The sequence below is a fragment of the Macaca thibetana genome, chromosome 14, assembly GCF_024542745.1.
Source record: "Macaca thibetana thibetana isolate TM-01 chromosome 14, ASM2454274v1, whole genome shotgun sequence".
Classification (NCBI taxonomy): domain Eukaryota; kingdom Metazoa; phylum Chordata; class Mammalia; order Primates; family Cercopithecidae; genus Macaca; species Macaca thibetana.
The window spans coordinates 120,781,388-120,809,069 of record NC_065591.1 but is presented as its reverse complement, the minus strand read 5'-3'; the positions used below and the strand labels follow the sequence as shown (position 1 = coordinate 120,809,069).

The 27,682-nt window shown below is 43.4% G+C and overlaps 2 protein-coding genes across 2 annotated transcripts in view; both read right to left on the bottom strand.

Annotated features, from left to right (window-relative positions):
- BARX2 (BARX homeobox 2) overlaps positions 1–23,925 on the bottom strand; it is a 74,888-nt gene extending 50,963 nt beyond the window's left edge. Inside the window, exon 1 of the mRNA XM_050756003.1 lies at positions 23,551–23,925. Coding sequence (XP_050611960.1) covers positions 23,551–23,737 — 187 coding nt within the window. The 5' untranslated portion in view covers positions 23,738–23,925. The remainder of the gene's footprint in view (positions 1–23,550) is intronic.
- The window catches only part of APLP2 (amyloid beta precursor like protein 2), a 726,249-nt gene that overhangs the window by 679,692 nt on the left and 18,875 nt on the right, over positions 1–27,682 (bottom strand). The gene's annotated exons all lie outside the window — the stretch shown is intronic.

Sequence of the window (27,682 nt, the reverse complement as noted above, 5' to 3'; positions counted from 1 at the left end):
ACCCCGCCACTTCAATAAAAGGTGCTGTCTACCACCACCAGCTCACCCTTGAATTCTTTTCTGGGCAAAGCCAAGAACCCACCCACACTAAGCCCCAGTTCTGGGACTCACCTGTCCTGCATCAATCCTGGCTGCTGGAGAGGCTGAGACAGGAGGACTGCTTGGGCCACAGAGGTCAAGACCAGCCTGGACAACATAGTGAGACCTCATCTTGTTTAAAAAAAGAGAGAGACAGACAGAGAGGTAGAGAGAGAGAGAAGGTCTCTAGATTCAAGAGAAGCAGAAAGCAGCAGCCAATCTAAAGTGAAACTTGCTCTGCTGACACTCTGGACGACTTGTCACCCCACTTTGCCTCTCTGGTCAATATGAAGGTCTTCCCATAAGAACAGCAATCCAAATAGGAAGCTGTCTAATTAACTGCACTCCCAGAGAACCTACAATACTGAAGCTCTATATATTATGAATTGAATATTCCACTGACAGGCTAATCCATTGGGCTGATCTGAGCTGACCCAGGGGACCATCATATAGGTAGTCTGTCATGATGTTCCTTGAACATTGAGAAAAGTGTTTATGCTTTTTCCTTTGCTGAAAATATCCCTAGGTTGAACTGCAATTCCAGAATGGTGCTCACAGAGGTAAAGAGTACAGCATGACTTTCTCTGAGCAACTGTATTATAAAGGAACAAAACACAGTTATCCCCAGGCTTCTGAGGTCAAGCAAACTCACAACCACACAGATCTCTTCTCTCATTGCCCTGCTTAGCTAGTTGGTTCTCCTAAGGTTCTATTAAGCCAACTATTGGAACTAAATCAAACTCAGCTTTTACTAGCAATGCTGAACTGTGTTCTACACAGAGTGAGCTAACACATTTCCTGACCTCCCATGCAGAATGTTGATAAACCTAGCTAACAAAATGATGGATGAACCCGAATCAAAAATACCCAAACATGGGGTTCTAAATTTCCAATGGGAACAGCAATAAGATTATTTTTAGTTCACCTGTTGCAACTATTCCAATGCATTGCCATGAACTGTGAATGTTTAAACTCTCAGTTAGAATTACTTCAGCAAATATTTATTGAGTATGTGCTTGGAATAGGCAAATGTTCATACATAATCATATCTGGTGTTTTCCTAAGTGTCTTATTTGATATTTAAGAATCTTCAGGCACTTCACCAGTGAGCATAATATCTCTGTCCAAAAAGAGAAACAGAGTTCAAAAGAAGCGAAACAACTCATCCATGCCACTCCAGGGGCACATTACAAAACTAGAAGTAAACCCAGCCTAATTGAGTGAGCCTCTTTTCCTGGTAAAACGCAAAGCCCTACCTAATTTCATCAAGAGACATGGGTCATACTCTGACCCTCCAAGGCAGCAATGATGAAGAGAAGAAAACAAAACAGCTATAAATGTATGGAGCAACAGTAAGTCCAAAACCACGTAACTACAAAAACACCCAAGTCACCATCACAGTCTGCATCATGCTTCCATTATACAAGTATTAGGTTGAGTTTACACAGGTTCATTTTAAAAACACAACTTCTAAAGATGTAGTTGAGATCATGTTATCGTTAATAGCCGCCTACTACATCTTATACAATGACATTCACAGCACTAGATATCTAAAGATTGGTGATAAAAACAATTACCCTGAAGGTCATGAGATCCTCAACCATCAGAAAATGTTCAGCTGTATTCAACATAGTGTTCAGGAAAAGAACTCATTTTAGAAATGTGCTGTCTCTGCTAGATCACCCTCTCGGCCTTCCTTTCATCCTGCAGGTCTCAACTTAGAGCCTGCCCTCCCCTCGCCAACTGCTTGGCCAAGTCTCAGTCTCAGGTGTCCCTCAGCACACCCAACTTCCCCATCATGGAATTGGTCATATGATTCTGGTAACTGCGTATTTACTCATCTGTATCTTCTACAAGAACGAGGGCAGGGGCTCTGACACTCACATCACCATTATCTGTGCAGTCCTCGCATAGCGCCTGGTAGGTAAATGCTCCACAAAATTTTTTTAATGAACTCTAGTTGAAATGGTAAGTGCTGTTAGCTTTCCTTTGTTTTAATCAGAAAGTTCAATGTGGATCACTGCATCATTTAAGGGTTAAATTTAATTCATGAAAGCTTTTAAGGTAGATACTAAGTATTTGATAAACTTCTTTAGAATCCAATTTTTTATAAAAATAATCATAGCCACCTATACAATTTCCTGTGCACAAAAAGAGGCAAGTGAGTTCATGAATAATTTTATTTCAAATGAGTCAGCACTGTTAAATGATACTCTAAACATTCTTAGGGCATTTTCCAATATCTACTAGCACAAGCCAGGTTCTTTCATGAAAAGATGCTTAATACTAGTCATATGCATTAGATAACTTAATTACTTCAGTTTCTTAGCACTTTTCATCCCTGAATTTTTTTTTTTCTTTTTTGAGACAGGGTCTCTGTCACCCAAGCTGAGTGCAACGGCATGAACACAGCTCACTGCAGCCTGGAACTCCCAGACTCAAGAGCTCCTCCCCACTTAGCCTCCCAAGGAGCTGGGACTACAGGCACATACCACCACACCTGGCTAACTTTTGATTTTTTGTAGAGATGATGTCTTACTATGTTGCCCAGGCTGGTCTTGAATTCCCAGGCTCAAGCAATCCTCCGGCTTCAGCCTCCCAAAGTGTTGGGATTACAGGTATGAGCCACCGTGCCCAGCCTTGTAAGTTTCTAATGGTTTTCTAATTATTATCATCAGCTTTATGGGACACTAAGGTGACAAGAACTACTCTGCCTGTACTTTACGGGAGTTCATTTGTGTGTGAGAATAGATAGGATGTAAAATCCATGAGCTGGTAACTCCACCAGTCTTTCTTCTGGGGCATCTTGGGGCAAAGAGTTCGGGGGTTCTAGGAGACACAGTCATTGTCTACAGCTGCAAGTTCAAATCCCACGTCCTGTAGCTCTCAGTGTCCTCATCAAATTCCAGCATATTCTATTACTCCAATTCCTTTTTCATGTTTAAATTGTTGTGAAGAGTTGCTATGCACTGTTTAACAGCTGCCACCTCACCCCATCCCCCCACCCACCACATGGGTTACACTTTAGTCGTGTAGATTAACTTGAAATGAACCATTATCCTTCATGATGAAGTACAGACAATATGAACTTAGAGAATTTTTTTAAAAAGTAGACTGTTTAGTACCTACAAATAAATCCTTTAAGAATTCCCAAGCTGGAAGAGATCACTGCAGAAAATATCATCTACCAGCTACGTGTGACAAACTGCATATTATAAATACTTAGACAAAAACGAAAAGGTGAGTAGGGGAGGAGTGGCAATATCTGAAAACCACAGGTGTGGGGCCAGGGCGATCCCTAAATAGGAGAAAGTTCAACTGTGAGGAGAAAGCAGGGAGACGTCAAGTAAGAGAAAACATATTACCTACAGGAAGAAAGTGCTGTAAAGAAACACGAGGCAGTTTAGTAAGGTTCAAAACCATACTATTTTGACCACCTACTAAATGCAAAAATATATGCTGGTGTGAGGGGCCCCAAGATGAAGGAACAATCTTTGGTGGAAGGAAGCTCAGAGCCCCATGAGAGAGACAGTCAATCTCATGCCTTAAATAAGCCAGTGCTACCGGAGCACACAGACAGAGGGCGGCTGAGGGATGAATCTGGTGGTTTTTATTACACCCCTAGCTTCTTGCAGATTGTGTTTCCTGGCTTTCCGCTGTAGAAACACACAGAAACATCTAGGATTCTATATTATTCTATATTATTCAATTATTTCAGAGGTGAAATCTTTTGTCCATACGAGATTCAGGAGACTGAGCTCATTCAATCTCTATAGCAAACCCTGAGCACGGGTGTTATCGTACCCATTTCACCATCAGCAGCCTGCCCAGGTCACCCAATGAGAGGCAGAACTGGAAGCTGAATCCACACTGTCAGGCTCCAAGTCCTGCTGCCTTCCTAGTACTTTCCTGAAACACATTTCACGCGTGCAGAGATTCTCTTCAAGGAGAATCAGTCAAAACCCACCCCTAGGCAAATGCAGAGCTGACTAGCACTGAGGGATTAGAGGAGTGAATTTCTTCCATGCTGAACCATGGCTATTTCAGGATGGGTGCATAGAGAGAGGGCTGAATGTGGCACTGGAGGGGTGTGACCGGGAGGGCCGGAGGAGATTCCAAGAACATGAAAAGCCTCACACCCAACCCTAAATGCATGGAACTCACTGCCCACTAACCCAATCTAATCCAAACGACCTCGTTAAAATCACTCTTGCAAAGCTGCCGCTTCCTTCAGACGGAAAGCCTCAGGACAGTCTGTGGACAAGCTGTCAGAGGGGCCTGTGACATTATTTGTTGACACAACAGCAGGATCCTTCAAGGGTAGTGCTGGTCCTTGAACATCACTGGCGACAGCCCAGTTGTAAGACAATGGAAATATTGTCAATCCCAGAAACCAGCCTATGGGAACTAAATAGACTCTCTAGACTCGGCACAGTCAACAGGGTGGAGAAAAGCATTTTAAAAATCAAATCCCAAACTGTTGTTACGGATTTGATTAGTGACTTTGCTTTTTAAATTATAAAAAATGAATTAAGATGCATAGAAGCAAAAAATACACTATTATAAAAAGCAACTTGTGGCTTCTAATTTAGAAATGGCACTACAGATTCATACAGCTATTTTAGAGTCATTATATTTCAAAGGCATTGCAAGCCTTGGAGTGATCTTGGTTGAGCAATTTAATTACTCTGGGCTTTGGTTTTCTTTCCAGTCAAAAAACAAACAAAAAAAATGCTGAGTGGACTATAGCTTCCTGCCTGTCCTAAACCTCAGTGCCTTTGCACAGCTCTGTGGATTATTTCAAAAGGTTTCTAAGGTCTTTTGAAGCTAAAAAATGTTAGAAATAAACATTTCTTCTCCAGTCTGCAAATAAATGTGAGTAGGGCAGAGGCCATTTTACCTATATAATGCAATTCTTTTGTTGTTATGGATGAAAAAGCTTTTTTAATGTTTAATTTAGAGAAGTACTTCACATTCTAACTAAAATTATTTAATATTTTAAAATTCATTTTATTAAAATATTTATAAAACATATACTGTTAAATTGGGAAGACTTATTTTCTAGCGGTTTTACAATAAATGCCTTGATTTGGTTTAGAAATTAAAATAAATCGTTGTTCAACTCTGGGGAAAAAAATTGACAACAACAAAAAGGCCACTAAAAATAAACCCACTTAATAGGTAGGTAGCATGTGTCCCAAAATAAAAACTACATCTGTTTGTTCAAGGCACAGATATTACAATTTTCATTAAACTGTAGAACTACTTTTCTCATAGAAAAACTATTTCACTTAAATGAGTCCTCCTGATCATTAGTTTTCTAAAAAGGAATTTAACAGGCATGTTCAAAGCAGCAAAAACCACCATAACGCCCATCAACAGAACAGATAAACAGTGTGGTTTATGCACACGCTGGACACTCTATCAACGAAAATGAGTGAACTGTAGCTATACACACCAGCAGATTGGAATCTGGGAAATGCAATGCTGTGTGAAAAAGCAAATCACAAAAAGTACAGTGTGAGCCCATCTATGCAGAGTTTAAGAATGAGCAAAGCTCAATAATATATGATTTAGGGATGATACATGGCAAAACTACAGAGAAAAGCTGAGAACTGAGATACTGGTGACCTCTAATGGGGGAGAGATGTGGACAGCATCGGGGAGGGGAACCCAGACAACCCAGAAGAAATGGTCTTTTTCTTTTGTTTAAATTTATTTCTTAAATTTTTATAGAGATGAGGTCTAACTATGTTGCCCAGGCTGGTCTCAATCCTGGCTGCAAGCAATCGTTCTGCCTTAGCCTCCCAAAGTATTGAAATTATAGGCACGAGCCACCCTGCCTGGCTGAAATCTTACTCTTAAACTGGGTGGTGGGTAGACACAAATGTTCATTGTATTACTATTCTTTTTATTATACACATATTTTATAAACATTTTCCTTACTTAATATTTAATTTTAAAAAATATTAACAGTAAGATAAAATTAATTTAAATCATAGCCATTCTGGAATAGTTTAAGGCTGTGGATAAAATATTGAACTGTGTCCCTGTCATTAACTTACTTTGCAAATTTGGACACTAATACATTCCCTAGAACTTCAGCTATGTAAAAACGTTACTGCTCCAGGGGAAAAAAAAAAAAAAAGGATGTTCTAATCATTCTAGGGATAGTTTTAACGGCCTACGAAGAAAGAACTAGGTAAGGAAAATCAAATCAATAATAATGGAAAGAAAATCAGAAAATATTTAAATTAAATATCAAATATTTAATATTTTTAGAAAGCATTACTGAGGCTCTATCTACTCTGTACCCAGCACCACACTTTTCAAAATAAGAAATTATTGATTCTAAGCCACATTAGACAACAGAGTTCCCGAAGTGTGGTCAGGACTGGATTGGTCTTCTGTTCCTCCACTCTTTTTGTTGTTGTTGTTTGTAGATACAGAGTTTTCCTCTGTTGCCCAGGCTGGAATGCAGTGATGCAATCATAGCTCACTGCAGCCTTCAACTCCTGGGCTCAAGCAATCCTCTGGTCTCAGCTATTTTTTTTTTTTTAATTTTTATTTTCAGTAGAGACAAGAGCTCTCCATGTTGCCCAGGCTGGTCTCAAATTCCTGGGTTCAAATGATCCTCCTGTCTTGGCCTCTCAAAGTCCTAGGAATACATGCATGAACCACCATATCTAGCCTTCTGTTTCTTTACCTGTCAAATGAGAAGAATAATAGTATCTCCTCATATGATTGTGGTATAATTAAATAAGTTATCTGGGTGTAGTGACTCACACCTGTAATCTCAGCACTTTGGGAGGCTGAGGCAAGTGGATTGCTTGAGGCCAGGAGTTCAAGACCAGCCTGGGCAACAGGACAAGACCCTGTCTCTACTAAAATACAAAAAATTAGCTGGACATGGTGGCACGTGTCTGTAATCCCAGCTACTCAGGAGGCTGAGGCACAAGAATTGCTTGAACCCGGGAAGCACAGGCTGCAGTGGGCCAAGATCATGCCACTGCATTCCAGACTGGGCAATACAGCGAGACTCTGTCTCAAAAAATAAGAAGCAACAAAAAAAAATGTTAATTCATATAAGGCATTTAGAGCAGTTCCTGGCATATAGTATTATACCAGTGTTTCCTGTTATGTGTGCGTATTGTTGTTGTTATTGGTTTTTCAACATCATTTGTGATTTGGAGTAAGAAAATCAGGTGTTACCTGTACCACACATACTCTTCTTGGAGGTGGAATTTTACCTACCAACATCAGTCATCTCCTCTGACATTAGTCGACCCTGCACTTGTGCACACTCCTCTCCATTTTATGGTAAGGGCCAGATCTCAAGGGTTCTTCAGCCTACTGGCTGGTAAGCCTGACAGTGCACAGGAAGTTGCAGCAAATCAGGTTAATTTCACATCTCTCACTCCCCAGTGGGTTTCATTAGCTCAAAGGCCCTGACCCAAGGGCCTCCATGTAAATAAAATAGCAACTAGAGTCGGGCTTCGTCCTTCCTGAGAGGTCTGGCAGCTCCTGGCCCTGAAGAGTTGAAAATTCCAAAGGCACATAGTCTCGTGCACTTCCCCAGCAGAGTGGACCACGCTGATTAAGTGCTCCATCCAGCTATGCAAGCCCTTCAGAACAGAGCTGTGGCGATGTGATTGTGTAACTTCTATTACCATTACTATTACTTCTAGGGATGGGCAACAAGTTAAAGTCAATTAAGAAGCGCATAAACTGTCACCCAAATCTCAAACTGAAAAATGCCAGTGATGCTGACACGCCCAGCCTCTCCTCAGGGGCCATCCTCGTATTCCCCCTGGGAAAACCGGTCGGGGCTGCAGCAGCAAAGAGAAAGTCCCAAAAACACTTTATTGAATTCTACCACTTTACTATAAATATTTTTGACCCGTCTCTCAGTGCAGAAAATCCTGTGTTACTTCCAGAAAGGTCTGGAAATTTATCCTTAGAGCCCAGAGCCTGATCTCACTTTAAGAGAGTCCTTGCAAAATTCCCCACTAAACTCCCACTGTCGGGTCTTTCTCATGTCACAGGATGACAACAGAACCCTGGATCAAAGAAGGTATTTTTGTGCCCTGGAATGACATCATAGTTTGTGGATCAGTAAAAACCTTATTTCATAACTGAGGAGCTTTGCTTCCAACAGTCTAGTTGAAGGGTTGGCAAACCTTTCTTGTAAAGGGTCGACGAGTCAATATTTTAGGCTTTATGGGCCATGTCTGTCACAACCTCTCCCCCTCTGCTGTGACAGCATGAAAGTTGTCACAGACAACACGCAGACTGGTGCATGTGCTGTGTTCCAATAACATTTTTATGTACGGACACCGATCTCTGAATTTCACTTAATTTTCACAGGTCACAAAATGTTTTGCTTTTGATTTCTTTTCCTCCGTTTACAAATGTGAAAACCATCCTTAGCTTGTGGCAGTGGAACAATTTGTAGTGGGCCAGATTTGGCCAATCCCTGGCCTAGCTTTCTCTGGGAACACCGTAATACATGTAATTCCCTGGAGAATTCAGGGAATTCCTCTCAAAAAGCAGCAAATTAATACTCCTTCATCAATCACTGCTCCTCAACATACTGGGGAGGTAGGATGTGTTTTACCAACAGCAGAAACTGAGGTATTGAAATATCACAGAATGAGGCAGTGGAGGGCTCTGGAAGAAAGGTGTTCCACAGGAGTTCTACTGTAAACCCTGCTTCCACGCTGCCTGTACGTCAAGTACACACAATTTCCTGTGTGCCATTGCATGAATACCATTATTGTATGATAATACAATCGTCATGATCTTTTGTGACCCAGGATGATGAAATTTTTGAATGCACCATTAATACATATGATGATTGGGCTACCTGTGTGGCTGGGCAGGCCATTGCCCAATCAGAAGTCATTGACTGCTGTCAGTTACGAGGAACGCCTCTCAAAACAAGCACGTACTCACAGGGCCATTTCCAAATGAAATCTTCCATTCTCATTTTTCAATTTGTTTTTCTCCTGGAGACAACAAATGCTGAGCAAGCATTTGGATCCCTGTTTCAGTGAACTAACTTGTTTCCCTACCCCTCACTCTCCCTTCCCCATTGGCCAACATTCCTTTTCCACTCCCACCCCATTCCTGCCTACTCCCCTCCTACTGGAACACAAACACATGCATTTTGTTTTTCTGAATCCATAGGCTGAACAGAACATTCTCAACAAGATGCCAACGATCCATGTCTCTGACTGAGTCCTATTTCAGCAATTCAGAAAACTCAGACTCTACGGTTCTGAGGACCCTAGGGGACAAAGTCAGCCTTCTCACTCTTCATAAATACATGCCACTCGGTCTCAGTGGTGATGACACATCCACCTGTCTTATCCCACCTGGCCCCCACCCATCACAGAACCTGGATGAGGCCACTAAAGATTGCCTGTCGGAATCATCATTATAAATGGCTGGACAGAGGCACCACCCTGTTCATTGGCGATGCCTTTGCACCACAGAAGGTGAGAACTCCTCATCAAGAGAGTTCTTCTCATACTGTGGGGGGGATTCATCAATTAAAGTATTTCATCAGCAGATACTAAACTTCATAAAACATCAGTGATCAGCTGAGAAACACAATTCTAAAAAAAATCCATGTGGAACTCTTCCTCAGGCAGTTCCTCCACATGACAGCCATCCATCACCACCACTTAGAAAACATTCAGAAGCTAGCCCTACCAGGAATTTAAAAGCTGTCACACAGGCACTTCATTTGGAACTCACTCTGAATCACAGACCCAATAATATACTAGGAAAGTGATTCGTTGTCAAACTGCCACCTTTTTCCATGCTACCTAATTGGAAAAGAACATCTCAATGGAGTTATTTTCCTCTTTCAGTGCTCAGAAATAAGAAAAAAAGAATAGTTTCATTTTCTTCCAAAAGAAAAGTTATCCCTAACTCTACTCTTGAAAGAAGAAAAGAAATCAAACCTGTTGAGAAATTCTGCCTCTATTCTAGGACAGTTCTCAAGAATCTTACAGCTGCGTGATGAAACATTTCCTAGGGGCAATTAATCCTAGGCAACTCTTGTAAAAAAAATAAAGTAACAAAGGACATCTTGTGATGTTGTAGTGTTTACCTGTTTGTGCCACTCATTCATGAATTTATAAAATTCTGAATTCATATTACAAAACAGAAAAGTGGGAGGAATGAAACATACCTAATTCACGAAGACTTGAACTCAAACAACTCACAGACCACCCAGGTTGCAAGGGGCCTTAGAAGCAGCTAGAGTCGCTGTAACTCTGAAAACATGCCCTGGAGTAAAGTGGAGTTTTTTTAAGATTTTAGTTTTTCTTAAGTTTAATTTACCAATAATGGTAATCTTTCCCTAAAGGGTTGTGCTTCAGTGATGAGGTTATTATTGTAAGATAATTATTTTTAATAGAAGCTATCAATTACTAAGCACTTTGTTGCCACAAACTAGGAGTTTTATATACATTATCTCATTTACTAGGAGTTTTATATATATTATCTCATTTAACCTTCACAACTAACCCTATCATGTGATTATTATTGTCTTCATTTTACAGATGAGGAAATTAAGCGTCATAGAAGTAACTTACCTAAGGTCACACGGCCAATAAAATACTAAGAGCTTTATACACATTATCTCATTAACCTCCACAACTAACACCATTACGTGATTATTATTATCTTCATTTTACAGATGAGGAAACCGAGTGTCATAGAAGTTAAGTAATTTACCTAAGGTCACACAGGCAATAAAACCCAGGACCGTCTGACTCAAAACCCCAACAGTAGGATCACTCCACTAAATGGTTTCATACATTTGAGTCATGGGGTGCAAATTATGTCAATCCCATCTTTAAGCTGTTAGCTACATTATAGTGATTACCAAAGTTGACTTTTCATTGTAATCATACAGAAAGCTTTTTAAAAATAGAGATTCCCAGAATCCACCCTAGCTCAGCCAGATACAATGTGAAAAAATAATCTCATTCTTTTAAGTGATGCCAGTCAACAGCCAGACATGTTTTCTCACTGAACCTAATGAGTATTCCATGAAAAATATCCCAAGTGTTAACTCTGAAGGCATTTGGTTGGCTTTAATTGTTCAGCACTTTCTCTCTAGTTGATAATGAATGAATGAGAAGGAAGTCCACCCTTGATTCCCCTAGGAAAGCTTTATTCAAAGAATGACAGCTGATGGAAGCACCGTGACCCAGAGTGGTAGTGAATGCTACACAGATACGGACGCAGACCTCAGGGCAGTAAGGTGAGCGGAGAGTCACACAGCCAGACGGCAACAGGTCTGCAATCTTCCAGTCACTTCGCTTCCTCCCAAAACCCCACTGCCTCTTGGAATCCCTCTGGAATCATTCAGAAACCCCAATCACCACAGGAAATGAAAGATGAACTGGCACACATTAAATTAGTATAAATATGTGTAAAAGAGTTGACAGGTTCAAAATAAGTTCCAACAGAGCTGACACATTAATTAGGCCTTGCCATATATATTTTTAGTATCTGTACAAACACACACACACACGCACACACACATACATATATAGTATGTTGCCTATATGTAAAGAGACAGACATGTTCTAATTTACACATTCTCATATAAACATATCCAGTATTGGACTCTATATTGAAAGAGACAGTTGCAAGTTCCAATCTCAGCCCTGCCACTTATTCATGTGACCCCGTTCCCATTTCTTAACCTCCCTGAGATTCACTTTCCCTGCCTGAAAAGCAGTGGTAATAGTAACTATTTCGCTAGAACACATTTATGTACACAAGCACCTAGCGCAGTGCTGGGCGCCATTTATTAATGTTGTTATTCCTATTTAGCAGCTCCCTAAGAAATGAAACATGCTGTTCAGCAGCTGATTGTTCTAACCAGCAAAGGCCCAATCTCCTAGTAGAAAAAAAGGCAAAAAGGCAAGCACTCCAATAGGATGTTCCTTCATGCCTTGCTCTAAACTGATGATTGAAAACATGCTTCCAATAGCCACAGCTGTCTAACGTGCTGAGAGCATTAATAAGTTACCATGATATCCAGGGATAACAAAATTAACAACACCTTCCCGAAATAACTCCTCTGGGGTGACTTACCAACTATTTCAGTAAAATTTTTAGTCATGGAAAAGAAAGGTCTTAGATTGGAACCATATTAAAACACCTTCCTCTCTCTCTTTCAGGGAAACACGTTTAAAATTTACCCTAAATATCCTAAATCCTTGCTTGTCTTTTCCCAAGTAGTCCCAGACAGAGGATTCAAAAGTGGATCTGTCAGATTTGTTGCCAGTGAACAGACTCTCCTGGGTTGCAGGAGGAAGTCCTCCACATTTTTTCTGACTTATGTAGCCCCACGGCAGCTCTTTGGAATATCTTCCTTGATCATGTTTCCTACATTCACAGCCCCAAGCCTGGCTAGTTCATTTTACGAGGAATACGGTTTCACTGGAGAGTTCCAGGAGGTCGAAAGAGTGAGGCACAAGCAAAGTGTCAGTCTAATTGATCCCAGCCAGACTGTGCGACTACCTGGGTAATATAAAATGCAGAAGGACTTTGTCCTGTAACCCACGAAAGTCTGAACCCTGATAACGAATCTGATAGAGCCACCATCCTTTCCATCACATCCAGCTTGGGCACAGCCCTCGTTCTTAGCACCAAAGAAAGTACAGCAACACTGGCCACAGACCGTGTGGGTGGGATAAGCCCCCTCTGGAGCTTTAATTTGTTTCTTTGTCTACGTATTTATTTAGGCAGACAGGAGCACTTGCAGGAGGGGAAATGCTTTGGCAAATTCTTCATTGTACAAACTGTTTCCCCCACACTAATACTTTCTCTTTGGAAGGACACAGAAAGATAGAGCTCCCAAAAGGCCACATTTTTGCCAAAATGTCTAAAAGCAACATTTCTAAATTGGGACTGTTTTGCAGAGAACAGAAAAATGTCTTTGGTGTTGGGATGAATAAAGCTTCTGCCACTACGGTTGTCGTTAGAGAGTGAAATGTGGTCCAGGTTAACTCCTCCAAACAACAGGACGACCACTGATTACTGGTAACAGACATCTCTGTGAGATCACCATGGTAACATTCATCCCTTCTGACAGTCCCCAATACCACATATTGAACAAAGTTTTAAAATCAAATCATGATTATGGACTATAAAGAGAACTTGGACAGATAATATGCCAATATCAACTTTATTCTTTCCTGCTAAGAAGCTACATGTTAACATTTTTAGATGATTTGGTTCAATCACAGCTGTCCTTAGATAATTTCTGTAAATGAAACTGTCAATAACAGAGGACCACTGGTGAAATGCTAAGGTGAAATTTGTTGATATTGCCATATCAACAAATACTCATAAAAGCAAGGTGCAGTCAGAGGCAGTTTATAATGATTTTAAACATCATTAAGAAGAAGCAGAAAAACCCTGACAACTCTCTCTTGCACAATTGGGGGACCAAATACTCTATTAGTCATCCTTCAAGAGCATGTACCCAACTCAGAGACTATTTATTCTATGCCAGAGCATTACCAGGGAAACAGCAGTTATCTTGGTGATAAATAATACCCTCAACCAGCCAGGCAAGGTTAGTAAGATCCAAAAGCCACTTTCAGAAGCCACAGTGGTTGCTTCAGTGTGAGTTGTGCATATGCTTAGTTATAAAGTGTTCTCAGTTTCCCACTGTGAGACTATGTACAACAAGCTCTGTATTTAAAAGCTACTGTTTCAGGATAGAAAAGCTGTTAAGAAAAAGATCAAAAGTTCCACAAGATTAAGAGTTCTGTGGACATGTGTGGTCTCTTGTGCTACCACTTTTCAATGTTTGTTATGAAAAATTTCAGATGTATAGAAAAGTACAAAGAATAATGTCAGTAACTTCTATGTAGCCATAACCCAAGTTTCATCACATCGTAATACTTAGCCATATTTGCACTAGGCCTTTTTGTCTTAATAAATAAATAAATTACGTAGGAAAATAAAAACCTGTGGTTAGCACTCCCCACTCCCATGCCCCTGCCTCTCTAAACAATATGTAGCATTAGTTTGTGCCTTTTCAACCATTTATATAAATGGTATCAGACAGTATGTATCAATCTACAACTTTTTTTTTCTCAACGTTGTATTCCTAAAATGTATCCATATTAATACAAGTGTATCTAGTTCATTTATTTTAGTTGCTGCATAGAATTTCATTGCATGGATATAGCATATATTATTTTGACTTTTTCCTTCTGAAAGGACAGCTAAATTGTTTTCTATTTTTTACTAACATAACACACAGATGAACATTTTTACAGGTGTCCTTTTGCACTCACACACTGGTTTCTCCAGGCACATACCCAGAAGTGGAACTGCTGAGCTCTAGGGTATGTGCGTCTGCAGCTTTGCCACGTGTTGCCAAACTGCCCTCCAAAGTAATTGTACCACACAACACTCCGCCGAAGTGGGAAGGATGTCTGTTGCTCCATCTCCTTGTCATCAACCGATATTGTCCTTTCATTTTGGCCTACCCGGTGAGGGTGAAATGGTATCTCATATTAATTCGGGTGTTCCCACTCATCAGCGAGGTTGAGCATCCTTCTACATTTACTGGGCATTGAGATCGTCCTTTCTATGAATTGCCTGATTGTAGCCTTTGCCCATTTTTCTTGTTGCTTCATAAGAGCTCTCTTTATATCTTGTGACTTTAGCTTCTAGGGTTCTACCATTACCAAAGGAGATGATAAACCTATTTCATAGGGATATTTCGAAGCTGATCAAAAAGCACTGAGTCTAGTGCCTATTATATGTTAAGTAATTTCTAAAAAGTCACTATTACTATTATTGCCATGCCTATGAATATGGTTTAGGGTATAAAGTATTTCTAGCATTTCTCTCAAGTTTATGGCTCCCTTTGGATAAGTACTATAAGACTCAGAAAAAGGAGTCTCAGCAACTCTTCTTGCCCATGATATTTCCTCAAGATAAGAAGATACAATACCAGCATTCCATTGTCTATAACTTACCATTAAGGAAATGTGCAAAGTCAGCTCCCCTAGATATTGGTTAAACTAAGCATGGAAGTTACACTTCCTTCAATCCACACGAGACTGAGACCTCTTTTGAGAAAAGCCCCTCATCCTGAGTTTCAGGGATGGTTAATTCACCAGATGAAAAGGACTCTGGGAAAGAAAGAGGTGGGCAGTGGAGGCTGGCAGGTTATCAATATCAGGTACTTGCCAGTACCAGGTATTTCCCAGGACAGAAATACAGCCACCATTTCATGAAATTTCATCAGGCCCAAGACTACTCCATTTCTCCACATGGTAAGTAATCCTCGAATAAGAAAAACCAAGGCTAATCATCATATCACTTACCAAATGCATATGTTGGGTCTTTTTAAAAAAATGATCAGAAGTGCACTGACATCACCTAGGCAGTAGCCAATCCTATTCAATGCACATTGTGAAAATACTCATCTGGCAGGGCGTGGTGGCTCACACCTGTAATCCCAGCACTTTGGGAGGCCAAGGCGGGTGGATCACAAGGTTGGGAATTTGAGACCAACCTGGCCAACATGGTGAAACTCCATCTCTACTAAAAACACCAAAATTAGCCGGGTGTGGTGGCGGACGTCTGTAATCCCAGCTACTCGGTAGGCTGAGGCAGGAGAATCACTTGAACCCGGGAGGCGGAGCTTGCAGTGAGCCGAGATTGTGCCACTGCATTCCAGCCTGGGTGACAGAGCAAGACTCTGTCTCAAAGTAAAAAAAAAAAAAAAAAAAAAAAAAAAAAACCAGAAAATACTCATCTTTCCTCAATATCCAGAAGAATATGTTCCTAAGGATATGTTGGTAAGCTGGAAAGATGCGAAAAAAGATGCGATAAAAGGAGGCGGGCGGATCACAAGGTCAGCGAACCACAGTGAAACCCCGCGCCGGGTCTGCTTGTACAGGAGGCTGAAGTAGTTAATTTGGTGCTGAGATCCTCCCAGCCTGGCTTCTCTTCAGTCATCTTTTGACCTGTGCATGGAGGAAGGCTGTGTCATCTGTGTGCACTCTGCCACGAGGAGGCCTACAGAGCTGCCCTCCAGACCTCTCAAGTAGTCCTGAAATCAGCTTCAACTGGTGACTGGCAGGGGCCCTGTTCAGATGTACTTGAACATCATCTAATATTCAGAATTCTCTCCCTCTGTATTCAATTTCAACTGGCGCTCTCCTTAGTGACTAGGAACAGAGGCCCTCTCTCTTCTTCAGAGCAGTCATATGTAAGATTCAACTCGAGCCCAAATATAATTAGACCATCTTCTGATATCTATCTAGGTGCATGGCTTTCTTCCTTAAATGTGTGCCAAGTTTCCACTTTCAAGAAGTTAAATTGCCATATAAAAATGCCCTGGTGATGATGAGTAATTAGACACGGTAATGGAAAATTAACTGTGTTTTTATTTAGAGCATTTATTTTAACAAGACTTTTCTTCTTCTAACTGTTATTAAGCTGTAATAAAAATAAATTAAATCCTGAGGGTTTGCAAAGGTTTTCTGGTTAAAAAACAAACAAACCAAACACCTCTTTTCCTGGAGAGTATTTGTTAATGCCACCAAGTTTGTACAAAGTCTGAATCCCGTTACTAATAAATCCTAATGCGAATTCTGATTTTGTCGTCTGTGCTGTGGACAGAAAACTACCATTCAGTCCTCTCAGGCAGGTAAAATGGAGGCAGGCACCGACAGGCAGGCCCAGTGTGCTTCTCCACGTGTGCAGTTTTTATGCGAATGCCCTCAATCCTTCTCTTCTTCTTCTTGTCATGCTGCTTCCAAGAGAACGTGCCGCCTGCAGCACAGTGGTCTTTTGCCCGTCCTTTGAGCACCTGTGGGCTTTAGCAAGTTCTCGGGTAAAAGGTGGCTAACCCAGTTGTGAGTGCATCCCTAGAGCCACACTAGAAACACCAGTTCCACAAGACTAGAGTGTAAAACTGAACTGCATCCCCAACAGAAGATGCAAAATGAGGCTTCAATCTCTGCATCCCATCTGAGTCCTTGCAGTCCTCTAACCACACTCCACCTAAGAGCTTGTCAATGGGCTTAGCCATAGACCCACCAACTCTAGTCCACTAACAACAGTCGTGGGCAGGACATGTGGCAAGGAGGACCCTCAGGCTCCACGGCATGCACATTCACAAGCTCAGAACAAATGAAGAGGCCTCGGCTGGGAGCAGTGGCTCACGCCTGTAATTCCAGCACTTCAGGAGGCCACGGCAGGCAGATCACCTGAGGTCAGGAGTTCGAGACCAGTCTGTCCAACACGGTGAAACCCCATCTCTACTAAAAATATAAAAATTAGCCAGGCATGGTGGCACGCACCTGTAGTCCCAGCTACTAGGGAGGCTGAGGTGGGAGGATCGCTTGAACCTGGGAGGCAGAGGTTGCAGTGAGCCAACATCGCCCCACTGCACTCCAGCCTGGGCAACAGACCAAGATCCTGTCTCACAAAAAAATGAAACAAAAACAAAAACAAATGAAGAGGCCTCAGCCCATGTGACGTACCTACCTTTGCATCTCTGTTGCTCCTCCTACCTGACCTCAAAACAAAGTGCAAATAACACCGAAAACTGCTTCTGGTTTAACATTTACTCAGCCTTCCAGAGTGAAGGCTAAATGCTGCGCAGAGCTTAGGCTCTGGATCTCAACCCTGAAGAGGCCCCAGCACACGTCTAAGTAGAATCGACGTTAGCCATTTAGTATCCATGGAGTGACAGAATTTCACAGGCCACCTTTGTGTTGCCTGTAGAGCCCTTCGGAGGAACACTGTGCTATGACCCTGAATCTGCGCAGCCTCAAGAATTTCAAAGAAACCCACTCTTGCTTTCCTTCTTCCCTTCTTTTTCTCCTTTTAATCTCTCTTTATAATTGAAACAATCCTTTGCAATCCTTACTCCTTTTCATAGAGATTTTTGGGCTATGTTACATTTAATCTTTTCACTCTGATTTCTAGAGTATGCTAAAACTAACAACTTTATACTATCCACGTTTCTATCACAAATTCAGTCTTGGATACAGAAATACAACCAGCAAACACCAAACATATCTGTAGGAAATCAGCCTAATAATAGAGTTCCATTTGAGTTGTATTTAGCAAAGTTGATTTGACAATTTTACTGGTGATAACACCCTGTAGGTAGAGTTCAAAGAGAAAATTCCACATAGTAAGCAAAAGTATTAAATGTTCCCATATCCCAATTCCATATTCCAAATGTTCCCATATCCCAACTGCCTCTCACATACACTAGGAAAAAAACAACAACAAACAAAACAAACAAAAACAAAACAAATAAAAAACAAAGAAGGGTTAAGCAATGGTTCTACAAGTAGTTGAGAGGAATTTTTTTAAACACCCTAACTGCTAGTCAACAGTTAGATTAAGTTTCAAAACAATGTACTCAATGACAATGCTATCACCAAGCAAATACAACTATTTGTTGAATGAAATTATTGAATTAAATGATAGTGAAGAGTGGACATTTGGAGGGGCATTTCAACCCGTGAACAAAATTTCTAATCATTTTCTCCTTTGCTACGAGAAAAATCAGAGCCAGAGAAGACACTGCTAATGAACTATTCATGAGTTAAAACTGACTTCACAGCCGGGCGCGATGGCTCACGCCTATAATCCCAGCACTTTGGGAGGCTGAGGCGGGTGGATCACCAGGTTAGGAGTACGAGACCATCCTGGTCAACATGGTGAAACCTCGTCTCTACTAAAAACACAGCCTGTAATCCCAGCTACTCGGGAGGCTTAGGCAGGAGAATCATTTGAATCCAGGAGGCAGAGGTTGCAGTGAGCCGAGATCGCGCTATTGAAAGAAAAAAAAAAAAAAAAAAAAAAAAGCAACAACTGACTCCTAAGGAATCCCTTGGCATCTCTAACAAAAGAGTTATAAAACTTAAAGAGTGGTGAGATAACAGCTAAGGATCCCAAAAGAGCTCGGCTCCAAATATATTGTGACCGTCGATGAGTCCCGGACCCAGTGCATCCCTCTATTTATTCACCCTTCCAATGGGAACAGGATAATCAGTTATGAGTAATTGCTAATAAAAGCCTATGTGCCTCTGGCAGAAATACAAATGCTTGTTGATAATGATCATTTTTCCCAGACCCTGGTTTATGTTTCTCCATTAACATTCCAGTGTCCAACTCTCAGGTTCCCAAGATCCTACGGGTTTGGGTCTGTGAGTAAAAAAGACCAAGCTGAGATTGGGAGAGTCACCAGAGCCAAAGCACTAGCCAGATCCCGAACTCCCAAATGAGACATTACACATGCCTGTACTGTATTTAATTTTTTGCTGGGATGACACCCAATGTTTGTGATAAAAATGCACCCAAGGACACTACCCCAAAGAACTTGCTTCTCTTGGATCCACCAAAGGATAAAATGTTCTCAATGCCACCTCCTAAAAGATAAACACCCTTCCCCAAATGTCCCTTCTAATTGGCTGATTGACTGTCCCCTGGGTGTGACTGCACAGGTTAGTCCTGGGTGTGTAACCAAGTTGGAAAAGTCTTCCTGATTTCTGAGTACTATGACAAGGAGGAGAGTGGCATACAGTGGACTGAAATGATACCGAAGCACTGACGTGACCCTGGCACTTTGCAAAAACTACCTTCTGCTTGGGGATGTTGATCTGTGATTTTATGAGCCCCTCCAGCTCTGTAGGTCTAACCACCAAAGATCAGAGAGAGGTGAGAGATTCAACAGAATCATTCTGCCAGAGAAGGGGAAAGGAGTTCGATTATAGTTAGTGGAATAATTAAAAGTCTCATCCTGTTCTCAGGTTGTAAAATGTCCAAGTATCTACACTCACCTCCCCACAAATGTGCATGTGCAAATGTAAGGTAATTCTAGGTTCTAAGTACATAAATTGTAATAAAAGTAATTAGTACCATAGGTTCATTTATCAGTATCTTCATGTGAAAACCCTTAGGCTAAAGTGTAACAATCCTTATTTTTATGAAGCAAGTTATCCATTTTTTCTCAACACGCCTCACATTTAGACACTGCCTGATTCTAAAGATCAGACAGAAAGCAGAGCCTTCGAACATGACCACGCCGATGCTTCCGCAAACCATTCGGCCCTAAGAAACCAGCTTTCTTCAAGTGGGCTTTTCCACCAAGAAACATTAATCACAACCAGAAAAAGAAAATAAAGCATCCTAAAGTTAAGCATATTTATGACATCCTGAAACGCACCTCTTTTTTGGCCTTTGTAATGACGGTCAGTGCTCTGAAGTCTGGGAACTCATTGCTGATTTCTAAATGGCAATACACTTCCCTCTGAACAGGGATTTCTGCTTACAGATTTAAAAATAAAACCAACTTGTTACATACTAACTTAATTCTAAACATATTCCACCCCCACCAATGGCCTGCATGACAACTGTTGTCAAATGGAGGCATTCTTTTGGGCTTAGCTGTTTACATTTTAGTTTAAATGTAACGATAAACCTCTGTGCGGCACGGCTTACAGGGCAAGGATTCCCTTTTGCAGTATCTATTAGGGTGATTTACGAGACATACTAGGAAACCGAAAGAAATTTAGAGACAGCTTTCTAGGACTAAAATTACTGTGTTTATAATAAGAAAGGGCCTGTCAAACAATAACTTTTGGAAGGTGAAGATTCCATCAAGGCTAAAGTGTCTAACAACAAAATCCTGTCAGGTGATTATCTGCCTGAGATGAAAACTATTTCCATGTCTCGGTTTGCTTGAATACATGCCATTCCGCCTGATATTTGGTATCATAAATTGACCTTTAGGTTGCTAAATCTACACAGCATGAACTGTTTCCTTATGCACTGTTTTTTTTTTTCCAATGCTGTAGTTTTCTTTCCATCCCAATTTTATGTACTTTTTGTACATGCTGGTAAGTTTTTAATTTTGAGGACTTTTTTCTCTTAGTTTTCATTATTTTACCTGACATAGTTCACTTCTGTTACACTTACTTAAATCTTAAACCACCAAATGAAAGGCTGAGAAAGTTCAATAACATTAATTCCAATGTATGCCTTTCACTAGAACTTCTTACGCATTTTGCTTCCACCACAAGTGCTAAACATTTTGTTCTATCTAGCAAAAAAGAAAAAAGAAAAAAAAAAGGAAAAGAAAAGAAAAAAATTACAGTTTCCATCGGGATGCCAGCAACTTATTGTTGTTTTTTTCAATTAATAAGAAAAAAGGTTACATTCATCTAATCAAAGATTTTTATCCTGACCTTAACTGAAGAAAAAAGAAAAATGCTTTGAAAGTATGGTATTTGCAAAAGCCCTGAGAAGTCACTAATGGGATTCCCATGATCTAATACATGTAAGGCTTTAACTGTAACTGTAAACCCAATGAAGGCTTATGATTTGAAAGTATGAACTATTGTAGCCAGTTTTTATGGGTTTAATTCCACCAGCAAATCCCAGTTTCTATATTTTAATTCTCAACTAGAGCAAAATCACGACACATTTTCAACTAACAACCTGAAAGAAGAAAGCACTGGAATAATGGGGCCAGAAAACCATTGCCAACAACCACCCTCTGCCATGAACCATCAGTGAACTTCGAAAAGCACAAGACTGAGCAATACTTAAGTCTGTGACATATGCGCATTTCACTTACAACACTCACAAAACTACATATGAATCATTTTATTTTCCTCTGATTTAATTCCCACACAAGGTTCAATAAAACACAGCACTTACTCAGCCACCTCTGACTGAATGACTATTCTCTGCAGCTATTTATTACTCCTCTTCTGCCATGTTTTCTTCTATGATCCAATTCTGTGACTCCTATAAGCCAGGAAAAGCTGCCTTCAAGTCAACGCAGAGCACAAAGTCACTGAAAATTCTGTCGGCACTAGGCTCTACCTAGGTGCTTAGAAGTTGTTCTGTTTTGTCCTGGGAATGTCCCATAAGCAATGTTAATGACTGAAACAGATCCTCTTTTTTTCCTCAAAGGGAATTGAATTATTATAGCAAAGGATGATTTGTGCTCAAAACAATATTCAACCTATCACCCCTATTCAGTATACATGTGTCCAAGGGTCCACAACCACCTACACACAAATGTAAAAATATCAATTCTCAGGAGATCTATCTTGTTTTTAAAATTTCTTATTTGTTCCTTGTTTCATATATTTCTTGGTTTTAAAAATTCAGTATTACAAGGCTTGTTATGGGATATCAGGGCTAATTCCACCTTCCAGAAAAATAACTTTAAAAAGGCATAACTGAATACAGTATACATTTTACAACCAAATACATGTAGGAACAATTTGGTTTTAAAAGAACTACACTGAATGTATTTATCATATGTTTACTGATTGTCATATAGGGACTATCAATGGAACCAAGAGAAAACACAGGATTCCACGCATTGAGCATTAACAACTGAACGTTCCAAAAAATATCTTCCCAAACTGCTGGCCCTTCATTTTTTCATTGTAAGTGTAATTTAATTTATCTCATGCCTCTCATGCAACTAACATAAACCTCAAAGGTTCTTTTGGTTTGGAAGTACTTTATGTTCACGTTTAATGAAAAGCACACTTAATAACTTTTTTCTGATAAACAGTGCTCCTACTTCTTTTTCGTTTTATTATACCCACGTTCCATAACCTAAATCCTAACAATGCCAAGATGCTTTGAAACTTGGAGCTTCTCTTAATGCATTCAAAGTTTTAGAAATACATTGGCTTTATTTTCGATAGAAACTCTACTACGTTTTCAATATATGTGTTAAGTTCTCTTTATCCTTTCTATTGGTCTTAGCTCCTGTGAAGAGAGAAAAACAGTTCTGAGCAATGTTTTCACTGTTATCATTGTTGGTTTTGGTCACTTAAGACAAACGAGGGTGACCTTTTCGGCTTGTGCCACAAAGGCAACGTACTCCAGAACTACTTTCCCAGAGGGCGATCATTTTAAGCAAAGCTCAGTGAATTCGGGATTTTGTTGAGAACCTCAGGATATTGATTTACTTGTAAAATTCACAGAGGAGACTGTAAGAGGTTGGACAAGTTAACTCAAGGTGAGATGCAAGGCTGCCAAGCTCAAGTTTGAAATTCACACCACCACTTCCTGAAACAATGATTTAGGCGCTGAACCTGGTCTAGTGTTTTAACTTTCAGCATGGAACGAGGAAGCGTTCTCCTCCGAGCAGGACAATCAGGCGTTGCGCGAGCAGCCCTCTCCCTCTCCTAAGGCCCCGGCGCCTTTATTTTATTTCCACTCGTGCGATCCACACGTTGCGTGGCCCTTCCCGGCCGCGTTGCAGATGCCTTTGCAATGCCCACTGTTTACTGAGGTGCAGGAAAAGAATCCCTTAACTTAACCCTTGCTCTCGACCTCGGGTTGCAAAGCACAGGCGACCCACACGGACGTGAAAGCTACCGAACCCACTTACCCCCTAGCGGAGCGTCTTACCCGTACAGGAATGCAGGGGCTTGGGTCGCACGACCAGCGACGGGCACACGGAGTAGAGGGAAAGTTTCTCAAAGTAGTCGCAGGTCTCCTTGGAGAGGATCTCGTCGATCATGAAAGTCTTGTAGCGCCGCCTGGCTGCTTTGAGCTGGCCGGGCGAGCTCAGCCTCAGCTCGGCGTGGCAGTGCATGGTGAGCCGGGGCGAGCGTCCGCCGGCCCGAGCGCGGCTGCGAGTGCCCGGCCGGCCGGGGCCGCTGGGCTGGCGCGACGGCGGGGCCTCGGCCCCGCTCCCGGCAGCCGGGGAGGCGGCGGGGCTCGGGTGGCGCGCGGAGGAGAGCGGGTAGCGGGCGCGTCTGCAGCGCGTTTAGACCCACCCGCAGATCAGCATCTTCGCTAAGCCTTTTTGGGACAACGCAGCTGTCAATCAGCGCGAGCTTCCTGCAGGGCCGGGTGCGGAGTGTGTGCCGAGGGGCGTCCGCGCCCACCCCGCCCCCGCCCGCCCGTGCCACTCCGGCGCCGACCCGCGCGCCTAGTGCCCGGCGGCTCTCACTCGCTGCCTCCAGCTCTGGTGTCTCGCGCTCCTCTGCCTGCCTCTCTATTTTAAGACGCTCGCTTTGGCTCTCCTCCCCCTCCCCGCCGGGACGCGCTCCAGGTGTGTGTGCAGGAGTGTGTGCGCGGTGCGGGGAGCGCGCACCGCGGCCAAGGCCCGGGCCGGTAGCTCCCCGGTGCAGTGTCCCCCGTGCTCACCTTAGTGCCTGTCCTGCCACCCGCCGGCCTGGCTCCCAATGCCCGCAACCCAGCGGGAGGGCACGTTCAGTTCTCTTACTAGAAAGAAGTCTAGTCGTCACTAGGCTCCCGGGACTTCGGGCCACAGCTCCAGTGCCCCCGAAGACCCACCGTGCTTTTCTCCTTCCCTGTGTGGATGGTTTCCCGAAGACCGCGGCTTCCCAAGCCCTCCACTCGCAGCCTCGCAGCTAGCGCTGAGCCTGCGCGCTCGAAGCGTAGGACTTCTGCGCTGAAGTTGCAAACTTGACTGACCCAAGATCCCAAACCAATGACCCTGGTCCCGTCCGTTACCCTAATAAGAAACTGAGAAGGAAAAAAATAAAAGATAAGAAAAGAAAAATTAATAAAAGTGTGAGTTATCGCCGGGCGCGGTGGCTCACGCCTGTAATCCCAACATTTGGGAGGCTGAGGTGAGACGATAGCTTGAGGCCAGAGGTTCGAGACCAGCCTGGTCAATATAGGGAGACCCTGTCTCTACAAAAGAAAAATTAAAAACAATCAGGCATGGGGGTGCATGCCTGTAGTCCCAGCTACTGGAGAGGTTGAAGCAAGAGGAAACCTGTAGTCCCAGCTACTGGAGTGGTTTAGGCAGGAGAAAATCTTGAGCCCAGGAGTTCGCGGCTGCAGTGAGCCAGGATCGCGTCACTGAACTCCAGCCTGGGCGACAAGAGCGAGATTCTGACTTTTTTAAAGTGTGCGTTTAAAAACAAACAAACAAACAAACAAAAAAACACTGTTTATAAAAACATTTTTTCCTCGTTGGAAAGGGCCAGAGCTGCACGATTCTAGGGAGCAGGCGGGCACTGGGGTAGTCTGTCCCATTCGGGCTTCTCCCAGCGCCCCAGCCTTCCGGCAAAGCGGCTTTCAATCTCCGGATCCCTCGCGATACGACCGGGTTAGAGGGTCGCGAAGACAGGTGTTTATTGGGTGATTTGCCTTTTTCTTTCCAGTCTCCTAGTCTTAGGGTCTGCTCCAATCAAGGTCTGTACGGACTTTAGTTGTTCATTGGAATTACTGCGTAAAGGGGATCCCACCGAGCCTCCGCGCCCGGGAAGCCTCCGGCAGCCTGAGTCGCGCCCGGTGTTAGGCGGGAACAGCCCAGGGCACACCCGTTTCCACGACTTTATGTTGGAATGAGTGGGTGCGGGGTTGGAAGGAAAACGCACGACAGGGACACTGAGAAGTATAGACGCGGATGGCCTTCCCTAGGGCCGAGTTTGGGGCCGGTGACATTTCCTCCCCGCTCCCAGTCTAGAAGCGTCAGCGAGTGCCGGCGGGCTCTCCGCGGAGCTGCTTGCCCAGGGGGCCCTGGTGGCCGCGGAAGCAAGTCAGTGCCGGCGCCTGGGACGGTGGTTAAACTCGGAGGGAGGGACACGCCCAGAGGACTAATCATTAGGCAGTTAGAGAAAATAGGGTTTTTTTTTTGTTTTGTTTTGAGACTGAGTCTCACTCTGTCGCCCAGGCTGGAGTGCAGTGGCTTGATCTAGCCTCATTGCAACCTCTGCTCCCCAGGTTCAAGTGATTCTCCTGCCTCAGTCTCCTGAGTAGCTGAGATTACAGGCGCCTGCCACCGTGCCCGACTAACTTTTGTATTTTTTAGTACAGACCAGGTTTCACCATCTTGGCCAGGCTGGTCTTGAACTCCTGACCTCGTGATTCACCCGCCTCGGCCTCCGAAAGTGCTGGGATTGCAGGCGTGAGAAAATAGATGTTAACAGGCCAAGTCACAACCTAGCATTAGACAAGGCCCGCAACGCATCTTTGAGGAACTTCATTCCCGAAGTATTTGCAAACTGGCCTCCCCTCCCCTCCTCTCCATCTATAATTATTTTCCTTCATTCTCTTTCTCCATGCAGAGGCGGCTGAAGGGCAGGCAAGAACTGCTGCCAGGTTTCCGGGTGGCGCCGGGGGTCCTGCGCCGGACTCTGGGGTCGCCAGGCTGGTCCCAGGCTCGCCCCCTGCTTCCGCGGCGGGACCCTGAGGCTGGTCCGCGGTCAAGGCGCGGAACCCAGGACAGCTCACCGCTCAGCCTGAGCGTCGCCGTCCGACGCCACGACGGAGAGTGTTCTCCGCGGCGCAAGCCGAGAGGGAAACCGCTGCGCTGAGTCGGGGCTGGGGTCCAGGGGCTCAGCGTTCGCTCCCAGGGCAATGCCGGGCGAGGAGCTCTAGGCGCCCCCAGGAAAGTGAGCCGCTGGTAGGCAGCTGCCAGTAAACTGAGTGCTTGCGGGCGATCTCACCCGCAGCGCCGGCTACGAGGCGGGCTTGGAGCTGGGGACCAGCACCTGAGCGACAGCACCAGGACCCCACGCCCGGCAAGGGGCCGACCGCGTCGCGTTTATACTTTCTATCTGCCCGGCGTGTGCCGACGGAATGCGCGCACTCGGGGCACCACTCCGGGCCCGGACTTTGCGCTGCTCTGCTTTCCTCAATCTCTTTTCTCTCTGGTTCTTCCCCTTCCTTCCACCACCACTAACTCCTCTCCTCTTCTTCCCTCCCACTTCTCCCTTCCGCGCATTGCTCCCCGCACTTTGGGCCTCTCCTCCTCTGTCGAATTTCCCGCTTCTGTTTTCTCTCTTCCGCCCTCCCTTCTTCTCCCCATCGTTCATCCTTGTTTTCTCTCTCCCTCTCTCTTTTTTAACCTCCCTTCTCCGCCTCTCCTCCTTCCCTCTGTCCAAACCCGGGTCTGGACTCGCGTTCGCGTGTCCAGGAGGTCGCGGCGCTGCCCCGCAGATGGCTGCAGGTGGCTCACTCGCACGGACAGAGCCCAAGACCAGGGGCCAGGAGGGACCGGCCTCGCCTTGGCTGACCGCGTCTCCCAGTGCTCTCACTCCTCTCCGCTTCCACTCGGCCACAGGCACAAAATTCACAAAATCCAGACACTCCCTCAGACGAGTTCTTTGATTGGAAATCTGCAGTGTTTTAATAGGTGAAGAGGTAAAAATTCCAATTCACCTCCTTGGATTTTCCATCTTTTCTATTTTGCGCTACAGAAGCAAGAAACCTCAGAAGGGGTCTGGGGGCACAAGTCCCCTGTGCAGTGGAGAGAGAGAGATACCCGATCTTGGAGTCTAGAGCCTTGCGCTCTCTGTCACTTACTCCCTAAGCTGAGCCTCAGTTTTTTCATTTGTAAATGGTGACCACAAAACCTGCTTCACAAGGATGGGCTTTCATAATCTATGCCTTTGCACAAGTTTGTTTCCTTTCATTGGAATGCCCTCTACATCCTATCCCCTCTTTCTCTGCCCCAAAACCTAGAGACTCATCTCAAATGTCACCTCCTTTGTGAAGTGTCTCCCCACTCCCCAAGGCTGCCGATTCCTACCTTTATGGTGGCATATCCTTTACTGTA